A 21,375-nucleotide genomic window follows, 5' to 3' on the forward strand; every position below is an offset into this window, starting at 1 on the left:
GCTGCACAGCAGAAAAGGATCTTGGGGTGCTGGTTGACAGCTGGCTAAACATGAACCAGAAGTGTGCCCAGGTGGCCAAGAAGGCCAAATAGTATCCTGGCTTGTATTGGAAATAGTGTGGCCAGCAGGAGTAGGGAACTGATCGTCCCCCTGTACTCAGCACTGGTGAGCCACACCTCGAGTATTGTGTTCACTTTCGGGCACCTCACTACAAGAAAGACATGGAGGCCCTGGAGCGTGTCCAAAGAAGAGCAGTGAGGGTCTGGGGCACAGGTCTTATGAGGAGCAGCTGAAGGAACTGAGGTTGTTCAGTCTGGAGAAAAGGAGGCTGAGGGGAGACCTCATCGCCCTCTACAACTACCTGAAAGGAGGCTGTAGCAAGGTGGGGGTTGGTCCCTTCTCCCAGGCAACCAGCGACAGGACAAGAGGTAATGGCCTCGAGTTACACCAGGGGAGGTTCAGGTTGGGTATTAGGAAAAATTTCTTCTCCAAAAGAGTGGTCAGACATTGGAACAGGGTGCCCAGGGAAGTGGTAGAGTCACCATCTCTGGAGGTGTTCAAGAAACATGTAGACACAGCACTCAGCAATGCAGTTCAGTGGGCATGGTGGTGATGAGTTAACAGTTGGACTGGATGATCTTAGAGGTCTTTTCCAACCTTAATGATTCTGTGATGAGATCATGCTTTTTGTGACTGGACTCTGCCGCTTCACCTCTCCTGCACCCGGGTCAGGAGAGTGGGGTCTAAGAGGGAGTCAGGCACATTTTATAGCCAGTGAGCTTCATTTTGTGTGGGAGTTAGTGGCCTGAGGGGATGCAAGATAGGAGACTAAGGCCCTGTTCATAGAGCTCGTTGTGCCACTGTGATTACCTGAGGTGTTGTAGTCACCATCATTAAAAATGTAACTATATTCTCAGGTCAGTGTGGCACAATACCCAGTTGCCAAACCATTTTTTCCCATGTCATCTCAAAGCACTCCTGAGGTGCAGTGTCTACATTTCCACAGAGTGGTGCACCTCCAGGGGACCACATCTTCAGGAACATGTGCCTGATGTGCTCACACAAGAGCTGCCCTTTCAAAAGCAGTGGGATGATGACCTGTCTTCTGAGCCTTAACGCCATGCAGAGTAGAGAACTGGCGTGGCTTTAGGCCACTTTCAAGCTCTCTATCTACTAACTTAGGTGGTTGGCCCCTGTCTTTAATAGTGCACAACAGCAACAGACACCCACACTTTTTATAATTGTGGCAGTGTAAAACAGGGAGCATTTTATAAGGACATCTCATACAGGGGCAGTCCTTAGACACCTAAATCTGTCAATCCTCCGCAGAACTATTTGGCTCTGCAAGGAGGAGACTGAGTTTTGGTTCAGACTGTGTTAGGCGGCACAACTCAAACAGTGGGATGATTGCAGTGCCTGTCACAGCCCTATAATCTTGCCTAGAGGACAAGGCTATTTAAGATGTATGCGCAGCTGTTTTGGGGAAAGTCCTCTGGGCTGTGAAACTAGCACATTTCTTTTAAAAAAAAATCAAAACAAGCCAGTGCAGGAGAGAGAACCAAAATGGGTCACCACTTGTGCAGTGGCAAAAACAGAGGAGCTTGTGGTTTTCCTGGGTGACTGGACTGGAGCCAGAGGAGATCTGAGTTCACAACCGATTTGGCTCTAGTTAAGAGGCCACTATTTAAATCCTTCCCATTTATGTGCTCTCTAATGTTGCATTTACTTTGGGAGGGCTCCAGCTCTCTTAGTCCATTCGTAACACAGAGCAGAGGCAGCCTCATCCTCAGCAAGCCAGCAAAAGAGAGCGCCTGTTGCAAGCAGTGTGGCTGTGCAGGACCTCCCCTCTCCCTTCCCTCTCCAGGGGCAGCATGGCAGTGTCTGGGAGGAATTGGACACTCTCAGAGCAATGCGTTTGTACAGCTTCATTGATTGTGATGCTTTTGTAGCCAAATGAGGTTCGTGCTCCTTTGGAGAGGAGGGTACTCCATGCTGCTCATTGGTATTCACAAAGCACTGCAAATGCTACTGTGCAGCCATTTGTTATGCAGAAGACCCCGTGTAAGTTGGTATAGTGCAGTAGTCCAGAATGACTTCCTTCTGATGGGTGCCACCTAGTCCTTTTGTTGGCCAAGCTGAACGTGCAGCCCAGGCCCCACTGTAGAGCAAACCCAGAACTTTTTTTTTTTTTTCCTTTTTGAATCTGCAAATGTTCTGCAATAGGCAGAAGAAATACAAGAAATACAAGGAAGAAGGAAAATATGGGAAATTGGTGAAACAGGCTTTAATCAGTGCACTCTGGTAAATATTCCCAGCCCCAGACCTGTGCTGCACTGTTTGGTGGACAGGTTCTGTGTTCAGATTCCTGACCCAAGTGGGCCCTTTCCAGTAGTCAGGCAGGGAAACTAAAGTAGGAAGACTGGGAAAAAATCAAGACTTGAGAATGTTTTTCTACTATATAATAAAAAGATTGTTCTTTTCTTTCTGATGTATGTATGCCTCATGTGCAAATGAAATGAAACTGAGTATATGTCCTCCCATCTGCTTGCTCTCATCCATGAGACTCCACTATCCTAGAGGATGAAGCATTAGGCAGGAAATGTTCATTGAAAAGATTCTTAGACACAAAATTAAGTTTTCAAATAAGAGGAGCAGTTTTCCTGATAAATGATTGTTGTTTTCCATAAGAAATTCAAATTTTACTTCTAGCTTTTTCTGACCAAAAAATATCTAGTCATGATGCATCCATGCAGGATACAGGAGAAACTGATTATCATTTGGGTTCTTCTTCCTCCTGCGACAGCCATACTGTGCCTGCCTGTGTTTTGTGTGTCTGAGCAGTGCAAACTCCTGGGAGGCAGCATTTCTCATTTGGAAATTTCTAGGGGAAACAAAATGGAATTTTTTACTAAAAGAAACTGTTTTTCAGCCAGTTATATAAATAAGTCATGTGAGGCACTCTGTCCTTTGAAGAGGGAGACAATGCCAATTTTGCAGTTTTCTTAGACTCCGCAAATCAGTGCCACTGAGTCAGAGACTGGGAATCAAAAGCCATGGCGACGGGTAACTTAAGCAAACTGAGTTGTAACCAACTAACAACCTTTCCCATTTCCAGAAATGCATCCACCTACGAAGTTTCATCCTCTCAATCCATCAGTTCACCTCAGCGGTCAAAACGAGTGAAGGAAAACACGCCTCCCCGCTGTGCCATGGTGCACAACAGCCCGGCCTGCAGCACCTCCGTCACGTGCGGCTGGAGCGACGTGGCGACCAGCACCACGCGGGAGCGGCAGCGGCAGACGATAATCATTCCCGACACCCCTAGCCCCGCAGTGAGTGTCATCACTATCAGCAGCGACACAGATGAAGAGGAGGAGCAGAAGCATGCACCCACCAGGTGAGCAGTGGCTCTCTGCTCTTCTCTGTGTGCAGGAGAGAGAGACAGAGGCAGAGAAGTGCTGGAGCATCCCAGCAGTTGCTGTAGGGTTCCAGGAGTTGTGGTTGGGTCTCAGCACCCAGCTCACCTTTTGTTTGAGAGGAAAGGTGATGGGAAGGCTAAAATACTAGGCTGAGGGCTCCACAAACTTAGGTGATGTTCCCTACCTTGCTGTATGTTTGCTGTGTGACCTTGGAGAAGTGTAGTAGTCTCTGTGTGCCGTAGCTTGTCATCCGTAAGAGGAAATACTGGTTTTGTCTATCCTACAGGACTGTTGATAGGAGAATTGAGAGATCCTATGGCAATGATAGGCAATCTTTAAGTCAGATAGCTATTCAAAACAAAGACAAAAAGAAGGGCTTGGAAGGAAGGTAGCTTAAAATTGACTTTTCTCTTTCTAAGTGATTCAGGCATCTGTAAAGTGCATTAAACGACAACTTCCATATGTGGTATTTTATGTAAAAAGGTCCCAGGAACATTTAGTGATTGTGTCCTAAACACTTGATAATGGTAAATACATCGCAAGGAGTTTGCTCAGTTCTGATTGTGTTGCCAAAATATCCCTGATCTATTTTCTTAAGTGGCAGAAACTGATGGCTTTTTGGCTGACTCTGCAGAGGGGTGTAGATGAGGCTATAAAGACTGAGGTGACTGAGTTTGGTCCTCAGAGAATTAGTTTACCTGAGTAAACAGTGAAGCACAGGACAGCTGCCACTGCTGGTCATCTGCTGTGGATGAGAGAGGGTTTCATTTTCAAGGATTATCTTTTCAGCACCTTTCATCAGAGGCAAGCACTCTAGGTTTCCCATCTGATGCCAGTCATAAGATACTACTCTGCTTTAGAAGTTGAAGAGAAGTAGCCTTGCAAACAGCTGAATAATCCTACCATCTTTTTGTTAGTAACTGAGCTAGGAATTTTTTAACTTTATCCTTCCGGTATTGTCGTGAGAGAATTATTTATTTTTAAAATCTATTTAGGACATGCTCAACATCAGATTTTCCTTTAATCATTGGAGATATCTATCTATATCACTGCATCTCTGCGCCGTGGTGATAAGTGGAGCACTGCAAATGTGCACAGAACAGATGAGATGCATTTGGCCTCAAGGAGCTAAAAATCTGTAAAGAGGAGCCATATGATTCAGGCATCTAGGGCTGCAATTTCAACCTACCTCCCGACAGCCACTGCCACTTCCCATTCCCCTTCTCCCTACCACTGAACTCCACCGGGCAGCAAGAGCTCAGTGCCACATTCAGATTTGCCATTAATGCAAGGATTATTGTGGGGAGCTGATCACAGGACAACACAACATATTTCACCTTGGGAAAAAAAAACAATCAAACAAATTGCTACAGTATTCCTTAGTTTGGTACAGAGAAGAAAGTGGTTCCAGAAAGAGTTGAATGAAGGACAGTGTGAAAGTCAGGCGGTCTAGAAATGAGAAAAAAAGAAAGGAAAAGTCAAAAGAGCCACTAAAGACAAAGGTTGTGAGGCTGGGCAGCATGAAGAGGACAGGTATGTCAAGGGTCATGGGAGCTGTTTGCAAGCATGTGTACCCATGCTGCTGGTCCTAGGCTTTTGGGGAAATTATTTGCTAATACTTACACTTACCACCTGGGTATCTTCTTGGGTCCAGAGGGAGACTGAGGTAAGATCTGGGTTCCTGCAGCCATTTCAGCTAATGGCTGCCTCCTCCACCTCAGCTTTGCTGCCATCTGACCAGTTTCTTCACTCAGCACCTCTCCAGGGAAACAGACAGAACAAAGTTCTGGAAAATGTCTGGAAATGAAGTTGGGAGTTTGGGGTATTTAAATATTCAGGTAAGGTCTGCCAAGGGGTTAGGAAAGTAGTCCCAGGAGCCAGACTTACATAAACAAACTGGCTTTGATATGACTAAAGCATATTCAGGACATGTTCCTGCCTGGGATCAGATCCTTGGCTACTTTTTGTATCCATATGGCATAGCTATACAGAGTGCCAGGGCGACAGCATTCCTGGAAGGCCAGTGCTTAAGAGCTAGATTTAATTTCTGAGCCACGTAGAGTCATTTCATGTGGACACGGGCTGTTCTTGGGCACCTTTTGGAATTGCCTGTGCAGGTGTAACCAGAGCAAGTGGAGAATTAGGGGCAGAGACACAGATGGAAAACAGCATGTCCAGAATGAGAAATTTTGGTTAAAGTCTCCAGGAGAATGTAATCAACTTGTTCAGAGCCTTTTGACCTGGGCATAGCTAAGACCAGATTCTCAGCTGGAGTAAGAATGTAACTTCCAGTCAAGGAAGCTGCATCAGCATTTAATGCTAATAAACATGCCTCTGCCAAAGTTGAGGTCTTTCTCATTGAAAACACATCACATTTAGGAAAGTACCTCCAAGTTTTCTTAAATAATTTTTTGGCTCCAAGAAAAACAGGAGTGGCAGTGAAGTATGTGCTTTACCGTAATCAGCGATCAGATGTTCAGGATCTGAATCGAAAATGAAACCATGCAAAGAATGCATTGTCTTGCCCATATTTATACAAATATTACCCTGTTGGGCAATAGCTGAACAAGAGGTGTGGGGGTGAAAAATAAGGAATAACTTGAAACCTGCTATTGTTGACATTATAACAATATAAGCTTTTTCTAGACTAGAATACAGAAATCATATGGCACTTGACAGATCAAAGTTAATTGCCTGATGCCATCTTATTGATAGTACTGATATCTTTGCATTAACTTTGCTGATGTTGGATCAGCTCCTGAATTTGCTACAGCACTTCCTTCTCTTATTTCCTGTGGGATTGGAAAGTTCTCTTTGACCCATGAGACTAAAAATGTTTATTTTATTGATTGCTCAGTGAAGAGAGATTAGAGCTACCTGTGGTTGTGAGAAGTAATAGATCCTTTGACGATGTAAGAGTTTGTAAGTCTCAGTTTAAGAAGGACTGGTAATGCTGATTAAATATGATACAGCTAATGCAGTAAAGGAGCCCCATAGCTTGGATTTACTCTCACGGAAAAGCTTCTCTGTAATGCTAGAGCAGCAGAGAGAGCTTTTCTAGTACAGGGGATGCAACTTTTTTATTGGTGAAAGAAAAATCTGAGTAATTTGGTGTGATATGGGCAGAATTTTCCTTTGCTTAATGAAAAGCACGGATGTTCAAATAGGATGTTTATGAAACACGAGCTGACCGGGCAGGCAGGACAGCACATTGCTCATTCTTTGCTCACGTGTGTTTTGCACTGTTGATTAGTGTAGCTTGATGTAACCTTTTCAAAATCAATAATCATCTGAAAATATTGGGCTCTTGTTGGGTGAAGGTGCTGGGAAGGTGGTGTGAGGTGGGCTCTGGAGGACCTGCTCGATGGAGCCTTGTCAAAGGGGGCCATCTGCTGGGCCTGGCCCCATACCTGGGGTGAAATCACAGAGGGACCTCATACAGTTCGGCAAGGACAGTCCTCAGAGAAATGGTCAGAAAATTTCAGGAGATAAATTCCTGATTTTAAAAGTCAATTTGTCAAAACCAAGACTTTTTGCAGGCTACATTGAGATTTTTATAGTAATGTCCCCAACGCAGTGAAATCTCGGGAAGCTTCAAAATGGCAAAAAAATTTTGACTTTTTTTTTAAGGGGAGGAAAGCATTAGTGATAAACTAGTTAAGGGATTGACTTCTCTTTTCTGATTTAATGGAGGTTTTTTATCTTCTTTCAAAGTGTAAGGTAATAATCGAAAACAAATTTTGAAATGGTCAAAATAAAAAGGGAATATTTTGACTGAGTGAAACTGTTTTTACCTGGTTTCTGATGCCCACGAAGTTTTGCATGTGACACTTTGTCCCGTAGAACAGTAGAAAAAAATTTGCATATAAAAAGCATATATGGACAGGACACAATTTAGTGACCTTGTTTATTTATCACCAGTGAATTTCTAGACTATCAGTTCAGCATCCTTTACAAAGAGACTCTATAGGCCATAGAGATGTTTACTGCTGTGCTGTCATTTATTCTGGAAAGAAGCATTTAGTTCTAACCATTACCTGTAAAGCACTGAAGAGAGTAAAAACAGAGCATAGACTTGATACTTCTCTTATAAATTTATTCCTCTTAAATTTCTCTATTTTCTCTAGCAAGAAAGTCAAGCAGACAGACAGACAGACCAACAGTGCAACTGCAGTCACAGTAATCGGAGCACATATGCAGCAAGTAGCAAGTAGGTAGGGGTTAATTACTCCCCCGTATGCAACTTCACATGGTGCAGTGCTTTAAATGTAAATCCTCCCTTGATTAAATATTTCTGAAGTTTAGGAGTGGAGAAAAATAGAGCAACAACAGAGCAGATTGGCGCAAGTGTGCCCTGGGATGGCTGAATTGTGGCTGGGAGGGAGGGAGAGCAGAGGTGGTCCTGCAGGAGGGATGCACTGTGCAGTGAGGGCTATTTCCATGTCCTGCCAAGGACAGAGCGTGGCAGGAGGAAGGGGTGGAAGGAAAGGAAGTGGAGGTGGCCGTTGTGATGTGCCTAGATGACTTCCCATCCAAGCAACGAGTACAGCAGCCAAGGAAAACATGACTGTTTTCTTGAAACAGTATAATGATGGGTGGTTTTGAGGGTGCTTCCACCCCAAAGAGGCAGAAGAGCCACTCACTTCCCCACGGCCTGCTCTGTTTGCACTGATATCATGAGTAAAACCTCTCCAGCTTGGCTTTCCATGGGATCCTCACAGTAATGACTGTCTTCCTGGGCAAGAAAGGCTGGGCATACTGAGGAACTGCCTCACTGGCCATCTTCACTGGCACAAAATTCTTGCAGAGTTGGGTTTATTTCCTTTTTCTTAAGATGGTAAGGTAAACTATACAGTGAAGTCTCTGTGTGAGTCTTACCTTTATAACTGAGCACAAGCTGATGCAGGTTGTTAATTCACCTTATTCACGTCATAGCACAATGGTGGTGGAGCCTACTTCAGAGGACTTTCACTCCCCTTACGCACAGAAATCGCTGGCAGGCACAAACCAGGTATTTTTGCCAACTTGTTGCTGTGCGTGTGAGAGCGTCAAAATACCATTTGTAATTCTCTTTTGACATCTAGCCTATTGTGGCTATGTTATGCTGTGCATAGTAATGCACTGACTCTTCATAGCAATACGTTGACTAACCACAGTCATCTGGTAAAAAGATTGCTGCCTTCCATCTCCAGAAGACACACCGACATTCAACTAATACTTAAAATAACAGAGATAGACAGTAGCTCTCTCAGCAAACCTTCAGCAGCAGAACCTTTGCAACCTGCTAAGCAATTCAGTATATATGACTTAAATAGCTACAGCATGTGCTCTATAGCCTAATAAAACGGCCTCAGTTTAGTACTTGATAAATATTTCTTACCATCACAAATTCACAAAGAAGGTGAGAGCAGATGAAGAGGTCAGGATGGAGGCTTTGCTGAAGAGAGAGGGGCATGTTCTCAACACTGAGCTATGCATGGCATAAGATTTCAATGTGAAGAGAGCGATTGCAGTGGTAGTGTGAGTTTTTGTTGGCTCACTCTATACTTTCCTAGAATAGGTGGATTATTCTGAAGCAGCAAACTGAAAAGGTTGCATGTTACTAAGTTTTCAGAGACCTGGACAAAATTTCTGTGATGTGATGTAAAGCTAATGTGCCATGGTATACATGCACACCAGTTCAAAGCAACAGTTGTGAGATGGGTGCCTTCTTCCCCCAAACTAGAAGGCCATCTTGGTGACCTTGAGAGCTGAAAACCTCTGTTGCTATAGGGTCAGCCACACTGAAAGGTTTGTATCTCTGTGGGTGAACTGCACACTGAAGAATTGCCCCTACTACACTCCATTTCCTTTTTCTGGGATTCTGGTGTAACTTGAGATATTCAGGAAGAAAAGATCCTGGTCATGCAATGCTCTCACATTGGGCTGGGCCTTCAGCAAGTAGAAAATATCTCAAGCTGCGCTGTTACAAGAACTGTTGTCCCTGTCCTTGTCCTTGGCTATGTAAGTGGTTCCAATGCTGTTTTAAAACCTAATTCCGCATCTTTTTTCCCTTAATTTTCTCTCACTTTTCATTCTCAACATCTGCCTTCGGCACCTTTCTGTTAACAGTATCTGAGATGCCCACCTTGGTTTTTTGCTGTGTGCCTGTGCACAAACTCTGCTCTTTCTTCCATCAGACTTTTCCGTGAGATCTTTCTTCACTGTGGGGAGTAGAGACCCAGGTCCATCTCTGCACTGTGCACTCATGAGGGTGGTATATGTTAGAGAGCTCTGTCCAAGAGCTGCTTCTGCATGTTTGAAGGCATGGTCATGCTCTATGTCTGCACATTGGACAGACATGGATTGTTTCATGTCCAAGTTTGAGAACAAGCTCTTTGAGACCAGGTGGGAATGGGCTACCACTCATAAACTAATAACAAACGTAAAAAGCAATGCATGTTTTTCCAGCTGCTGTTCTGAAAGGGAGGATGCAGCTCCAGCCAGTCAGCATTAAAAAGCCTTCCTGGCTTATTGCTTTTCAGTCTCTGTAGATGGATTTGATGACATTTTGGTAATCTTCACCCCTCCCTCCTTCTGGAGAGTTAAAATACACCTACCCCCATGATGCAGGCAGGCACACAAGCTGACCAGGGACACATGCCGACTCTCAACACTACTAAATCACGTATGCTGCTGCTGCTACTGTGCTTGTAGGAGGGAAAGCAATTACCAGGCTTGGAGTCAGCTTAATAGGAAAGAAGCAAGACTCTTAATAGTATTTTTCTGTGTAAGCACAAACATCCCCAAAAGCTGTGGCTGAGTTATAGGAATACAGCAAGCTTGCTGAGTAGTCAAGTGCTGTGTCAACGGGTAAAAGCTCTCAGTCCTGATAGTTTGTGAGCAGGGAAAGCGATACATCAGCCTGGACCTCACACAGATAACTCCAGCACTACTGCAAGGCGGGGAGAGCAGCTGAGTCCTCAGAGGGAGCTGGAAGGAGGGCAGTTGCTGGCAAGCAAGAAGCCTTTGAGAAGAGGGAGCTAGCTCTTCTGGGTTGAATTTTCAAAAGCCCCCATTTCAGCTTAACGTGTATCTGTGAGCCTGTGAATCAGCTGAGGTTCAGCATGAGTTGGGCCTTTGATGCTTTTGAAATTCCCACCCTTAATCTCTTGGGCAGGCTGTGGTACAGCAGGTGCTGAGCTCTGGGCATGTGAATAGTGCCGACTGATTTTTCTGCCTGCTCTGACATAAGCCACAGTTGTTATCTTTCCTAAAGACAAAAATCCAGCTGCTTTCAATGGGACTCCTCGTACACTTGAAATGGTGCAGCCTGCTGAATCAAGAGGCTAATCACTTAGGCCCTGATCCTGCAAATATTTACCCATGTGCTTTAGCTTTGTTCCTGGAATAGTCCAGCTGACTTTGGTGGATGACAGATAACTAGTAGTGCTAAGCACTTGTGTAAGGCCTGGCAGGACCATAGCTCTGGTCCTTCTCAGTTTCACATCCATGAAATGGGTTTGATATCCTGCTGTGGCCCCTTTCTCTGGAAAGGTTTGGATTTGGGGTCACTTACTTGTTCAACCAAACATACTTACTTGATTTTCTTATTGTAACCAAGGAGCTGTAAGAATTTTAAGGAGAAACCTCCTCATGGTCCCTGCTTTGACAAGCCCTCAATCATATTGGTTAAAAAATATGCCCATTCTTAAACAATAAATAGCACAGATTACACGGAAAAATACCTTTCCAGTTCTACAGCTCAGCTTTCCCATGTCAAGTGTCAGCTGAGTGCAAGTATTTCCAGTTCAGCAGCCTAGCCACTTCTGTATGGAAGGGACTGTAAAAGAATAGCTAGACCTTATCACTTGTCAGAAAACTCTTTAGTGACTTGATTTTTCTTTATAAAATGTAATAACTGTCAGAGGTAGAGAATATATATCTGTTCCCAACTGGCAGCCAAGGGTGGCTGCAAAGGGCAAGCAGTGTGGATACTCATAAACGTGTGATTACAGGCATTTCAACTGAAGGAGAGAGGAATATCAATGCAATATTTGTCATTTTTATTGGCTTAATATTCTTCTTTCGTAGCACTGTATCCAAACTGCTACATCTTTCTCCGTATCCAGTAGTTGTCCATCTAAGATACTCTGTTTCTCTTTCCATTTCTAATCCAATGCTTTCCGGCTCTTTGTGAAAAGCCAGGATAGAGAGGTTTGCTGCTATACACCTTCCCCATCAAAGAGATCCCTGCCCCTGCAAGGATTGCTTTCAGCCTCCAGATTGCTGTGCAATAGCTTCCCCTCCTTCTCTAGCACCTACCCTGTTTCAAGCATCAGTGCTTTTCTATAGGATAGCAGGGGCCTTTCAAGACCCATTTTTCACTGTATGTAGAACAACATGGTCTTGTGTCCTCTTTGGGGCATGCCAGGATCCTGTGATGATAGCCCAGGGAAAGTCTGTGTGATGGTGACTTGTTTGTGAATGCAGCATCCCAAGGCATTCTTTAGAGGAGGAGGTTATAGCTTTTTGGTAGGAAGCCCTGGGAGCGAGGTGGTGAGTTGCAGCTTGTGAATGCTGAATGGCTCTGGAATGGACAAGTTGAAGGGAACTCACCAATGCTCCTTTAGCACTGTTAAAAAACAAGTAAGACAAACAATGTCCTTGGAAGGAAACTGTTCTCAGTATCTGTTCCACCTTTCCCTGGGTAGGAAGCGATGCTGGGACTAGGGAACAGATGGCTTCATCACAGACTAAGACCGGATTAATCAGCTGTTCCCTGAACTGGACTGGCCAGAGTGAGAGATCAGAGAGTAGACTCCATGGGAAAGGGATCTCTCTCTTTTTAAAGTGCACACTCAAGAAGTTAAGAGATGGATTCCTTTTTCTCCATGGCGTTTCTGATCCTGTTGGGGCTGTTTCCACCATTAAGCCTAATTACTTAGCTTTTTATGTGCTATCCATTTCTTTTCATCATTTTAAAAACTTCAGTTGCCATAACAACATAATGCAATCAGTGAAACATAGCAGCTATTTTCTGTAGTCAAGGTCTGTGCACTGTCAAGGATGTAAGCCATTTAAGCAAATCTTCACCATCCCCCTTCCTCCGTCCTCTTTCTTGCTCTCTCTTTTTCTCTCTAAACAAGCTCATAACAGGAAGGAGGAACAATCAGGAATAATTAGACACAATAGCAGAGCAAATCCCAATTGTACTCATGCAGTCTAGTCTAATGAACTTCTAGCACTAATCTTGGAAGTGTTGATGTTCCTTTTTAATCACTTTTTTGATGTCATAGATAGATTAGCTGCAGCAGGACCTTGATAATCCATACTGGAGTCAGGAGACCTGGTGCTTATTCAGAGACAGAAAAGAAAAGGAAAAGCTTTACATACTTTGCTCATTTTTTTCTTCCCTCATTCCTCAGTTTCAAATGCTTATGGAGAATATATGCCCATTGTACCATATTAGTAAATAGAACAGAGTATATTTTGTAGATTCATGGGATTTAATCATGAAAAGTCATAGCATCTATTATTAAATCATTACTGGAAGGCTGGGAGAAACTGCCACGTTTCTGTGTGGGTGGTGAGACTTGCAACAAAGCATAGTATAACTGCTGGGCTTCTACTGCACACATATATAAAAAGCAGTCTGGAAATAAATCTGTCAGTCTGATTCAGTGCTATTCTAAGCAGTGTGAATATAAGATCTATCCACAATGTCTTACTCACTCCTTGACCTCCATGAAGGCTTTCCTGGAATAGCAACGAGTGAGTTTTGAAGCCTGGGATTTGGCTTAAGCAGCCTCTCTCTGGTGGAGAAGTGAAGGGTGTGCTTTGCTTTTACGGAGCTAGTCTGCTGTGGGCAGAGTCTTCTGGTGGGGTCCAAGTTGATTGTTGCCCATTCACTCTTTAAACCACTTCTGTGCTTGTCTTTCAGCACCTTGTCCAAGCAAAGGAAGAATGTCATCAGCTGTGTCACCGTGCATGACTCCCCGTACTCCGATTCCTCCAGCAACAACAGCCCTTATGCTGTGCAGCATCGTGCAGGGCAGAATAACGGGAACACCTACGACACCAAAGGGGTTCCAGAGACTCACTGCAGTGGGAACCCCCGAACGATCATCGTGCCACCACTGAAAACCCAGGCCAGTGAGGTGTTGGTAGAGTGCGATAGCCTGGCACCAGGTAAATTGCACCTCTTCCGTCAAGAAAATTAGTAAGAAATAAATGATTTATCCTGGAAGAATCTCATTGTTCGGTTTCATTTTGTTTGTTTGTTTGTTTTGTTATCCAAAGAAACAGTGCTCCTGCCCTTCTCTCAAGTGACACATCTGTTCTTGGGAGCCATATTGCATTATTTATGTGCCCTGGTACACTCAGGAGTCACGGGGGCAAGTGTCGTTCCCAGTTACTTCTGTACAAACCCAAGAACAGAATGCAGCCTTTAGCTCAACATTTGACATGAAAGGCTCCCAAATGCAAGTGTGAACCTTTGCTGCCTTGCCTTTCCGTAGGTTTACTTTAAAATGGGTAAGAGATTGAAAACACACGTGCATTTTCATCCAAACTTGTTGACGTTTCTGGGAAGAATATTTCCCCAGGATCTTCGTTATGGACAGATGAGGTTTGCTTATCCAGAGCCTCCGCGATGCTAGGTAGTACAAAGTGTTGAAAAGGGGCTTATGGTGGAAGTCTGGCCCAAAGCAATTGGCTTTGAGCTACTTGGCAGTCCTTTCTTTTGATGCACTGCTGGTGAACACAAAGGCTCAGAGGGTGAGCTCCCCACTAGCTCCTTCTCCCTCCCTTCCTACTCACCGAGAGGTCAGCCAAGCCAGGGCCTTTTTGTGCTGTGCACACTGTACCTTCCTTCCTCTCCTTGGGAGTTGTACCTGCATCATATAGTTCTGCTGGCAGAACAGTTTCTCACACTTCTGCAGGATCTGTAAAGCCTTCTCCAGGCCCGGTTTGGGTCCAGATACCAGGTCTGCTTGTCTGCCTCTAGGATAACAGGCTGGCCATGTATTTGAAGCACTGCTGAGATATGCTGTTAAGTGAGAGAAATCATTTTCTTATCCTGCTTCTGTTATATGTCTCCTCCCAAAAGCCACTCTGGAGGAGGTTCAGTGAGGAAAAGGTAGGGTGAGCAATTAAAGAATGTGATGTAAGCTACAAATGTGTTTCCTTTCCTGGCACAGTCACCACCAGTCACCACTCATCCTCCTACAAGTCCAAGTCCTCCAACACCGTGACCTCCACCAGCGGTCACTCTTCAGGGAGCTCGTCTGGAGCCGTTGCCTATAGGCAGCAGCGGCCAGGAGCACATTTCCAGCAGCAGCAGCCTCTTAATCTAAGTCAGGTAAGTCAACTGAGACAAATTTTGGTGGTGTGTCATCCAGCTGTAACCTACCACTCCTCCAGCATGGGTTGTCTTAATGATAGTTGGGCCCCATGTTGAGTTTGATTGACTTGTTTCAACTTCACTTTATACCTTGATCTTCCAACTCGGGAAGTAAAGGTAGTGTGAGTGGGAATAATGTGAGATAGAAGGTGCAGTGCCTCAGACAGAATGGAGTGGAGCAGGACTATGTAGAAGGACTGAATTTTCCTTAGCTATGAGTAACCATGGGGAGTATCTTTCTAAATGAAGGGAGTGCATTAGTCTGGCAGTGGGACTCCCCATGTGTGAAGTCCCCATCAGATGTGACAAGGCAATGTAAAGCCTCTGTGCGTGTACCTGACCTCATGTTATGTGTTTGATCCATGCCGTGATAAACCTGGGCTGAGATCCGGGCAAGCAAGCAGTTGTCAAGATGTTTCATAGTCTGTGATCATAACACCCAGGGAGCTCCCCAGGACCTTCAGTAAATAATTCCCTTCTCACGTACTGTACCTGAGGCCTCTCTCTACCCTGAGGTGAGGTAACGAGAGTAGGGAAGTCACAGCACAGTTACCAACATTTCAAGAGGAGAAAGTCTGGAGAGCTCAGAGAACAGTGCTGGTTTCCGTCCAGAGCTGGATATAAGCAGAGCTGCTTTCTTTAAAAAAAAATAATTTGAGGAAGAAGAATGCCCCCTCCCGCTCAAAATGTAGTTGAAATGTAAGAATTTAAACAAATTTGAAATAAAGGTGACTGAAAATGGAGGAAGTGGGCGAGATGTTGTATCCAAGAGTGGGGGAGGAGTGTGGCTGCCGCATTTCAGACCACAGTGACAGTGCAGGGAGCGCTTACAAGGAGGATGAGAAGGCTTGGAAGAATATAAGGAAATAACATGGAGCATTGCTCTTCTTGTCTTCTAATTCCTACTTTATTGGTTATTTAATACTCTGACTACAGACGACTGGGAAAACTCCTTGACATTATTGTGCAGTGCAAAAAAAAAAAAAATCCTTAAAAAAATTCCTGAAAAAGTACATTACTCCAGTCCCCCTGCAAGAAATTGCTTGTGCTCAAGTAGTTGTAGCCAATTACATGAGGGTTTTATCTTTAAAAAAATAACATAGTTATTTTACTAACTGGGGGAAAATGATAACCACAAAGACCCAAACTGAGCAAAAATAAATTGCCTGTTCCAAGCACAGTTAGGCAACTTCACTCCCCTGAGCTATCCACGCAGCGCGTTTCATCAACAGAGAGTTCACTAGCAAAAGCTGTGCGTTGTGCGAGCTACTGGACTTGTGGAAGATGCTGGGCATCCAAGGTTAGGCCTTCATGTTAGCAAGTTGTGGCACGGCTAACACGAAGACCTAACCTTGGATGCCCAGCAGGTTGTGGCTCAAAGTGGGGAACTTCGTTATCCTTTTGAGGGCAGTTTTGGTGAATGTATGAAACTACAGGATCTTCCTAGGCTTGGGAGGGACCTTTTGCTGTCACGCATTTCTAAGGGAAGACTGTGGTGATGCTGCGGGTGTCAGGAAGAGCTCAAAGGACTTCCCTGGGGTCGTCCTGGTGTTGTAGGGAGGCTCCCAGGCACCACTGAGGAAGTAAAGAGCCATCTCTTGTCTTGTAACCGCTTATCACTGTTGCTGTCTTTATCCAGGCCCAGCAGCACATCACGACCGATCGCACAGGGAGTCACCGGAGACAGCAAGCCTACATCACTCCAACGATAGCTCAGGCCCCGTCCTCTTTCCCGCACAATAGTCCCAGCCACGGTACAGTTCATCCTCACTTGGCCGCGGCTGCCGCTGCTCACCTGCCCACCCAGCCCCATCTCTACACATACACCGCCCCTGCTGCCCTGGGCTCCACGGGCACCGTCGCGCACCTGGTGGCCTCCCAAGGGTCCGCGCGGCACGCCGTGCAGCACACCACCTACCCTGCCAGCATCGTCCACCAGGTCCCAGTCAGCATGGGCCCGCGGGTTCTACCCTCGCCCACCATCCACCCAAGTACCTGCCCACCCAGCCCCATCTCTACACATACACCGCCCCTGCTGCCCTGGGCTCCACGGGCACCGTCGCGCACCTGGTGGCCTCCCAAGGGTCCGCGCGGCACGCCGTGCAGCACACCACCTACCCTGCCAGCATCGTCCACCAGGTCCCAGTCAGCATGGGCCCGCGGGTTCTACCCTCGCCCACCATCCACCCAAGTCAGTACCAGGCTCAGTTTGCCCATCAGACCTATATCAGTGCTTCTCCAGCCTCCACAGTCTACACTGGATACCCACTGAGCCCCACCAAGGTCAACCAGTACCCTTACATCTAAACACTGGAATAAGGAGCGAGAGACGCACCCATCCCCGGGGGAGTGAGGCGGCCGCTTTTGTACTGAAGAACATGACAAACTAACAATGCAATGGGAGGCTCGCGTGAAGCTTGAACGAAGGAGACTTTAAGGAAGAAAGGAGAAAAAGGAAAGAAGGGGGAGAACCAATCCTACTCTTTTTATTTAAAAAAAAAAAAAAAGAAAATGGAAAAAAAGAACAGAAAAAAAAATAAAACAAACCACACAAAAACAACCATTCTGCACCAAACTAGAGAGCGAGAGAGAGAGAGAGAGAAGCAGAAGGACCCTCCAGCGGGTCCTATCTTTTGAAGAACTTCACCAATAGACTTTTAAAGGTTATTTTCATCCAATAGTGAGCTACATTTAGAAATTTGTTGTCCAGAACACCTAAAATGAAATCCATTAGGTTTTTAATCCAATAGGTGTATGGATTAGGGATTTATCCAGCATTTCAAAGGGTTTATGCCCCGTTTTGGCAGCTGTCTCTGTATCTCAAAGCATACATAAGGTTTTGGGGTTTTTTTCTGAAAATAGGGAGTGGGTAAGGGAGGCGGAGGGAGGAGGAGAAAATGTTCTCCCAGTGCTCTTAATTTGGATTTAGCTTTGCTATGCTTAAACACACCTGGGTAAAACGCGCCGCGCAGCACTGGTTGAGAGCAGAAGCGATGGGGATGTTTCTCCTTTTCCTTGAACACACTGGATAAATCCCTGAGAAAAGCTATTCCTAAATGAGATCTCTAATAACATATGTTGGATTTCAGTTGTGTTTCATTTTATTTTATTTGGAAATTTTTCTTTTTGATCCCTAGCCGTTTTAGTATAGGAGACATTTTAGCTGCCCGCCCCCCATCCCGGTAGAATGTAGCATTATACAGGTCATATTCCCTTTTTACTACTTTGTGTTGAACTTCAACGATACCAATAGACTATTCCTCAATGTGATTGCACAAAGAAAAGTGATATAACATAGGCATGTAACAAATGTGATTGTCCAGGTATGTACGTGTGTGTGCGTGTGTGCGTGCGTGCGTGTGCGTGCAGATGCTGCCTTCTCTCTGTGGTGTGTTCCTCGGCACAGCCATTACAACTGTCACAGTCTTAGTTTTACATCATTCCCTCGTAGTGCCTTACCGAACTACAGATGCGGTTTAAGGGTTTACTTCCACTGGTACTCCTAGAAACTGACTGAGGCTAGTCGGAATTTACTCTCAGCTCTTTTATGTGTTTTTTTTTTTCTTTTTTTGGGGTTGTTATTGCTGATTTTCTTCTTCTGCTGGTGGTGTTGGGTTTTCTTTTCCCATGTCGTCAATCTTAGCTCACTTGGCAAGGTGTTGGGAGGCTCGTCGGGGTTGGAAGTGCATATAGCTGGGTGTTTTGTCGAGCACTGGATTGGGCTGGAAGTGACCATGTCAATTGTGAAACCCAGAGTGACTCCCAGGGGTCTGGGGATTTGTCTGTGGACTGGTCTGTTTCTGTCCCGTGAAATAGCAGGTTTCCTCCCCAGAAACTGAATTCTCATTCTGCTGTTTGCTGATGTTCTCAGTGGAGTGGTTGTCGGGTTGTCCCAGTTGTGTGTCTGAAATGGGAACAAAACTTTAACTCATGAAAGGGGGAAGCACTAGTTGTTGCCAGCGTCTCTCACTATGTCTGTCAATAGGAGGGGGTCAGGAAAGGGCTGGAGTCCCAAAGCAAGCACGAGAAAATCCAGTTGAGACAGCCAAACTCAGGTTTCTTAAGACTATTGTAATACATCAGGCCTTACCCACTCGATCAGAGCTGTGACTGCGTGCTTCCCCTCCTCCCTTCTCAGCTGTGCCCCGAAAGGTTGCCTGCAGCAGCCGAGTGACCCTGGAACTGCAGAGCATGGTGGTCCTGTGGGTCCTCCACGCCAAGGAACACTACATGGTTTTCTTGTTTTCCAACAGATTTCTAAAGAGACGCTTTCCTGCAGTTGGGTTTGGTTCAGAGGGGAGTTTCACTGGTAATGGCAGTTGAACTGGTGCATCAATATTTGGAATTGTCTCTAGAGTACCCATGTCTGTAGATGGCCTCAGGAGAAAAGAAAGTTTGACAGAAAGTTTCCATGTTTCTATAAAAGCTGAAGTCTACATGGCTGCTCAGTTCCACTCTACATTTCCCTGTAACTAGAAAATTAGGTATTCAGGTATTTCACAAGATGCGGGAAAACAGCAAGTTTGTCGGCAGGGCGGCAAGGGATGGGTTCCCTGGGCGGCAGTACGGAAGGAGGTTCTCTCACGTGGGAAAAGCTGACAGAAAGACAAGCACAAATATATTGTCTTGCGGTAAGCGCTTGGCTGGCCTGGAAGAAGAAGGGATCCTGCTATGCATAGGCTGTTCAACAAGGCTGTTGTCTTCTGGCAAACCACCAAATAACCTCCCTGGTTGCCAGCTCTGGTTCCTGGGCTACCCTTGGGCAGTTTTTTTCTCCTTCCTGTCCTTCATTCCAGCTCCATATACTGGAGATGAGGATGTGATCGATCTCCCAGCAGCCTACGCACCTTACCCCCACTTCCTTTGGAAATACAACATGTCCCCTTTCGTCTGAGGCAGGAAAATAAAGCCCTGCTCTCTCTGTTGCATTCCTCTCCTCTCCCACCAGTTTGGGAGCGAGAGCGTCATGCTGCTTGTGTCATGAAAAGGAAAGATAATGTTATTTTATTGTATGGTTGTTATGATTATGATTATTATTTTATTGTTATTATATTTTACTCTGGATTTTAATTGCACACGCATTCCTTAATCTTTGTGTTGTTGTTTTTTTCTCTTAGTATTGTTGTTATTGTTATTGTTAATTTTATTTCTCTTCATCAGTGGCATCAGAAGGGTTGCTGTGTTTGTGAAAACTGCAGGAGGAAGGGGAAACAAGATTGTCCCAAGGATGAAAGCTCTGCCTCTAACCTAGGGCGAGTGGGGCCACTCTGTGAGAGCAGTTACAGCCTTGAGGGACAGGAGTTGTCCTTTGTGTCGCATCCACATTTCAGAATAAGTCCAGAAGCATTTTTTCAGAGGCCAGAACCAAACAGCAGCTATTGTAATGATCTGTCAGGAGAGCTGGGTCAAAGGCAGGTAAGGACCTTGGTGCCTTAGGATGCAGCTCACCATCACTTGGTTTGATAGAAAGTTTATAGAGATCAAGACCTAAAGACCTATTTGTGCTCCAGGCCATGATCATTGGGCCTTTTTCACTGAACCCAAAGTCATGCTACATATTAAGGGTTTGGTTTTCCTAAAGGAGGAAGCAGATAGATGGCTATTCAGAAACAAGGTTATTGGAGGAGCCGTGCTGGAGGCGTGAGCATGGCTCTCAGTCCCATCCCTGGGTAAAGAACACTGGCGCACATGGACAGCGTTCGCTGGGTAAAGCATGGCTGCAGACAGGGCAGGGTTCCTCACCTGCTCTTCCACTCTCCCTGAAGGTCACTCAGGTGTCCACATGGCCAGGGTGCTTAGTTGGCTTTTTTTTTTCTCCCCCCATCTCTGATGTAGATTTTCCCTTCTTTCATAATTACTTCTTGTGGAATTTTATTAAGCTATTCTGGTTGCTAGAGCTTCAATATTTATGTTTTCATTTGCATTGCCTGCTCTGTTAGAATGGGGGAAAACAGTAACTGAATTCAAACTCCATAAAAAGATGATAGGACTTCAGCAGAGACTTAAAGTTAATCATGCAGTTGAGTGCTTTGCTAAAGAACAGACTTAAACCCTTCAAGTTAATTAGTTGTTTATGCACTCCTCTGGCCTAGGACTGGTGAGGTGTGGAAGGTTGCAATCTCAATCACAGTAATGTTTTACTTGTATTAATTACTTTTTCCCTGAGTACCCATCTGACCTGCTCTCCTGTGCAGGCTCAAATCTGATTTTGGGGGGCATTTGGCAGCGGAGCTGTTAGAACGGCAGATGCTGGCAGTGAGAAGGGGTGCAGTGCGTGTCAGAGGAGCCACCTTTCACATTGTCCATCCTGGAGTTGCTGACCTGCCAGCCATAGGTGGTCAGGGTGATCATTGTGATGGGACACCATGACTGCAAGAGATGCACAACACAGCCATCAAATCGCTTTGATGGTGCAACACTGCATGTTTTTTGTGGGTATGGGGGAGCTGAGCAACACGTCCTCCCTTACACCTGTATAAAGGCATAGTATGGAAAAAAGCATGGTACAGCTAGTCACAGGGAAACACAATCATTTTAGCAGAGGAAGCAAAAGCTTTGCATGCTGTTGGTGCC

The 21,375-nt window shown here is 45.2% G+C and overlaps 1 protein-coding gene across 3 annotated transcripts in view; it reads left to right on the top strand.

Annotated features, from left to right (window-relative positions):
- HIPK2 (homeodomain interacting protein kinase 2) overlaps nucleotides 1–17,301 on the top strand; it is a 90,048-nt gene extending 72,747 nt beyond the window's left edge. For all 3 annotated transcript variants that reach the window (XM_010166425.1, XM_010166426.1, XM_010166427.1), the window contains exons 11-15: nucleotides 3,116–3,397; nucleotides 13,342–13,589; nucleotides 14,600–14,760; nucleotides 16,442–16,741; nucleotides 16,942–17,301. In XM_010166425.1, the coding sequence (XP_010164727.1) occupies nucleotides 3,116–3,397; nucleotides 13,342–13,589; nucleotides 14,600–14,760; nucleotides 16,442–16,741; nucleotides 16,942–17,109 (1,159 nt within the window). In that variant the 3' untranslated portion in view covers nucleotides 17,110–17,301. The remainder of the gene's footprint in view (nucleotides 1–3,115; nucleotides 3,398–13,341; nucleotides 13,590–14,599; nucleotides 14,761–16,441; nucleotides 16,742–16,941) is intronic.
- The last annotated feature ends 4,074 nt before the right edge of the window (nucleotides 17,302–21,375 follow it).

The sequence above is a fragment of the Antrostomus carolinensis genome, unplaced genomic scaffold (assembly GCF_000700745.2).
Source record: "Antrostomus carolinensis isolate BGI_N321 unplaced genomic scaffold, ASM70074v2 scaffold22784, whole genome shotgun sequence".
In the NCBI taxonomy this organism is placed as follows: domain Eukaryota; kingdom Metazoa; phylum Chordata; class Aves; order Caprimulgiformes; family Caprimulgidae; genus Antrostomus; species Antrostomus carolinensis.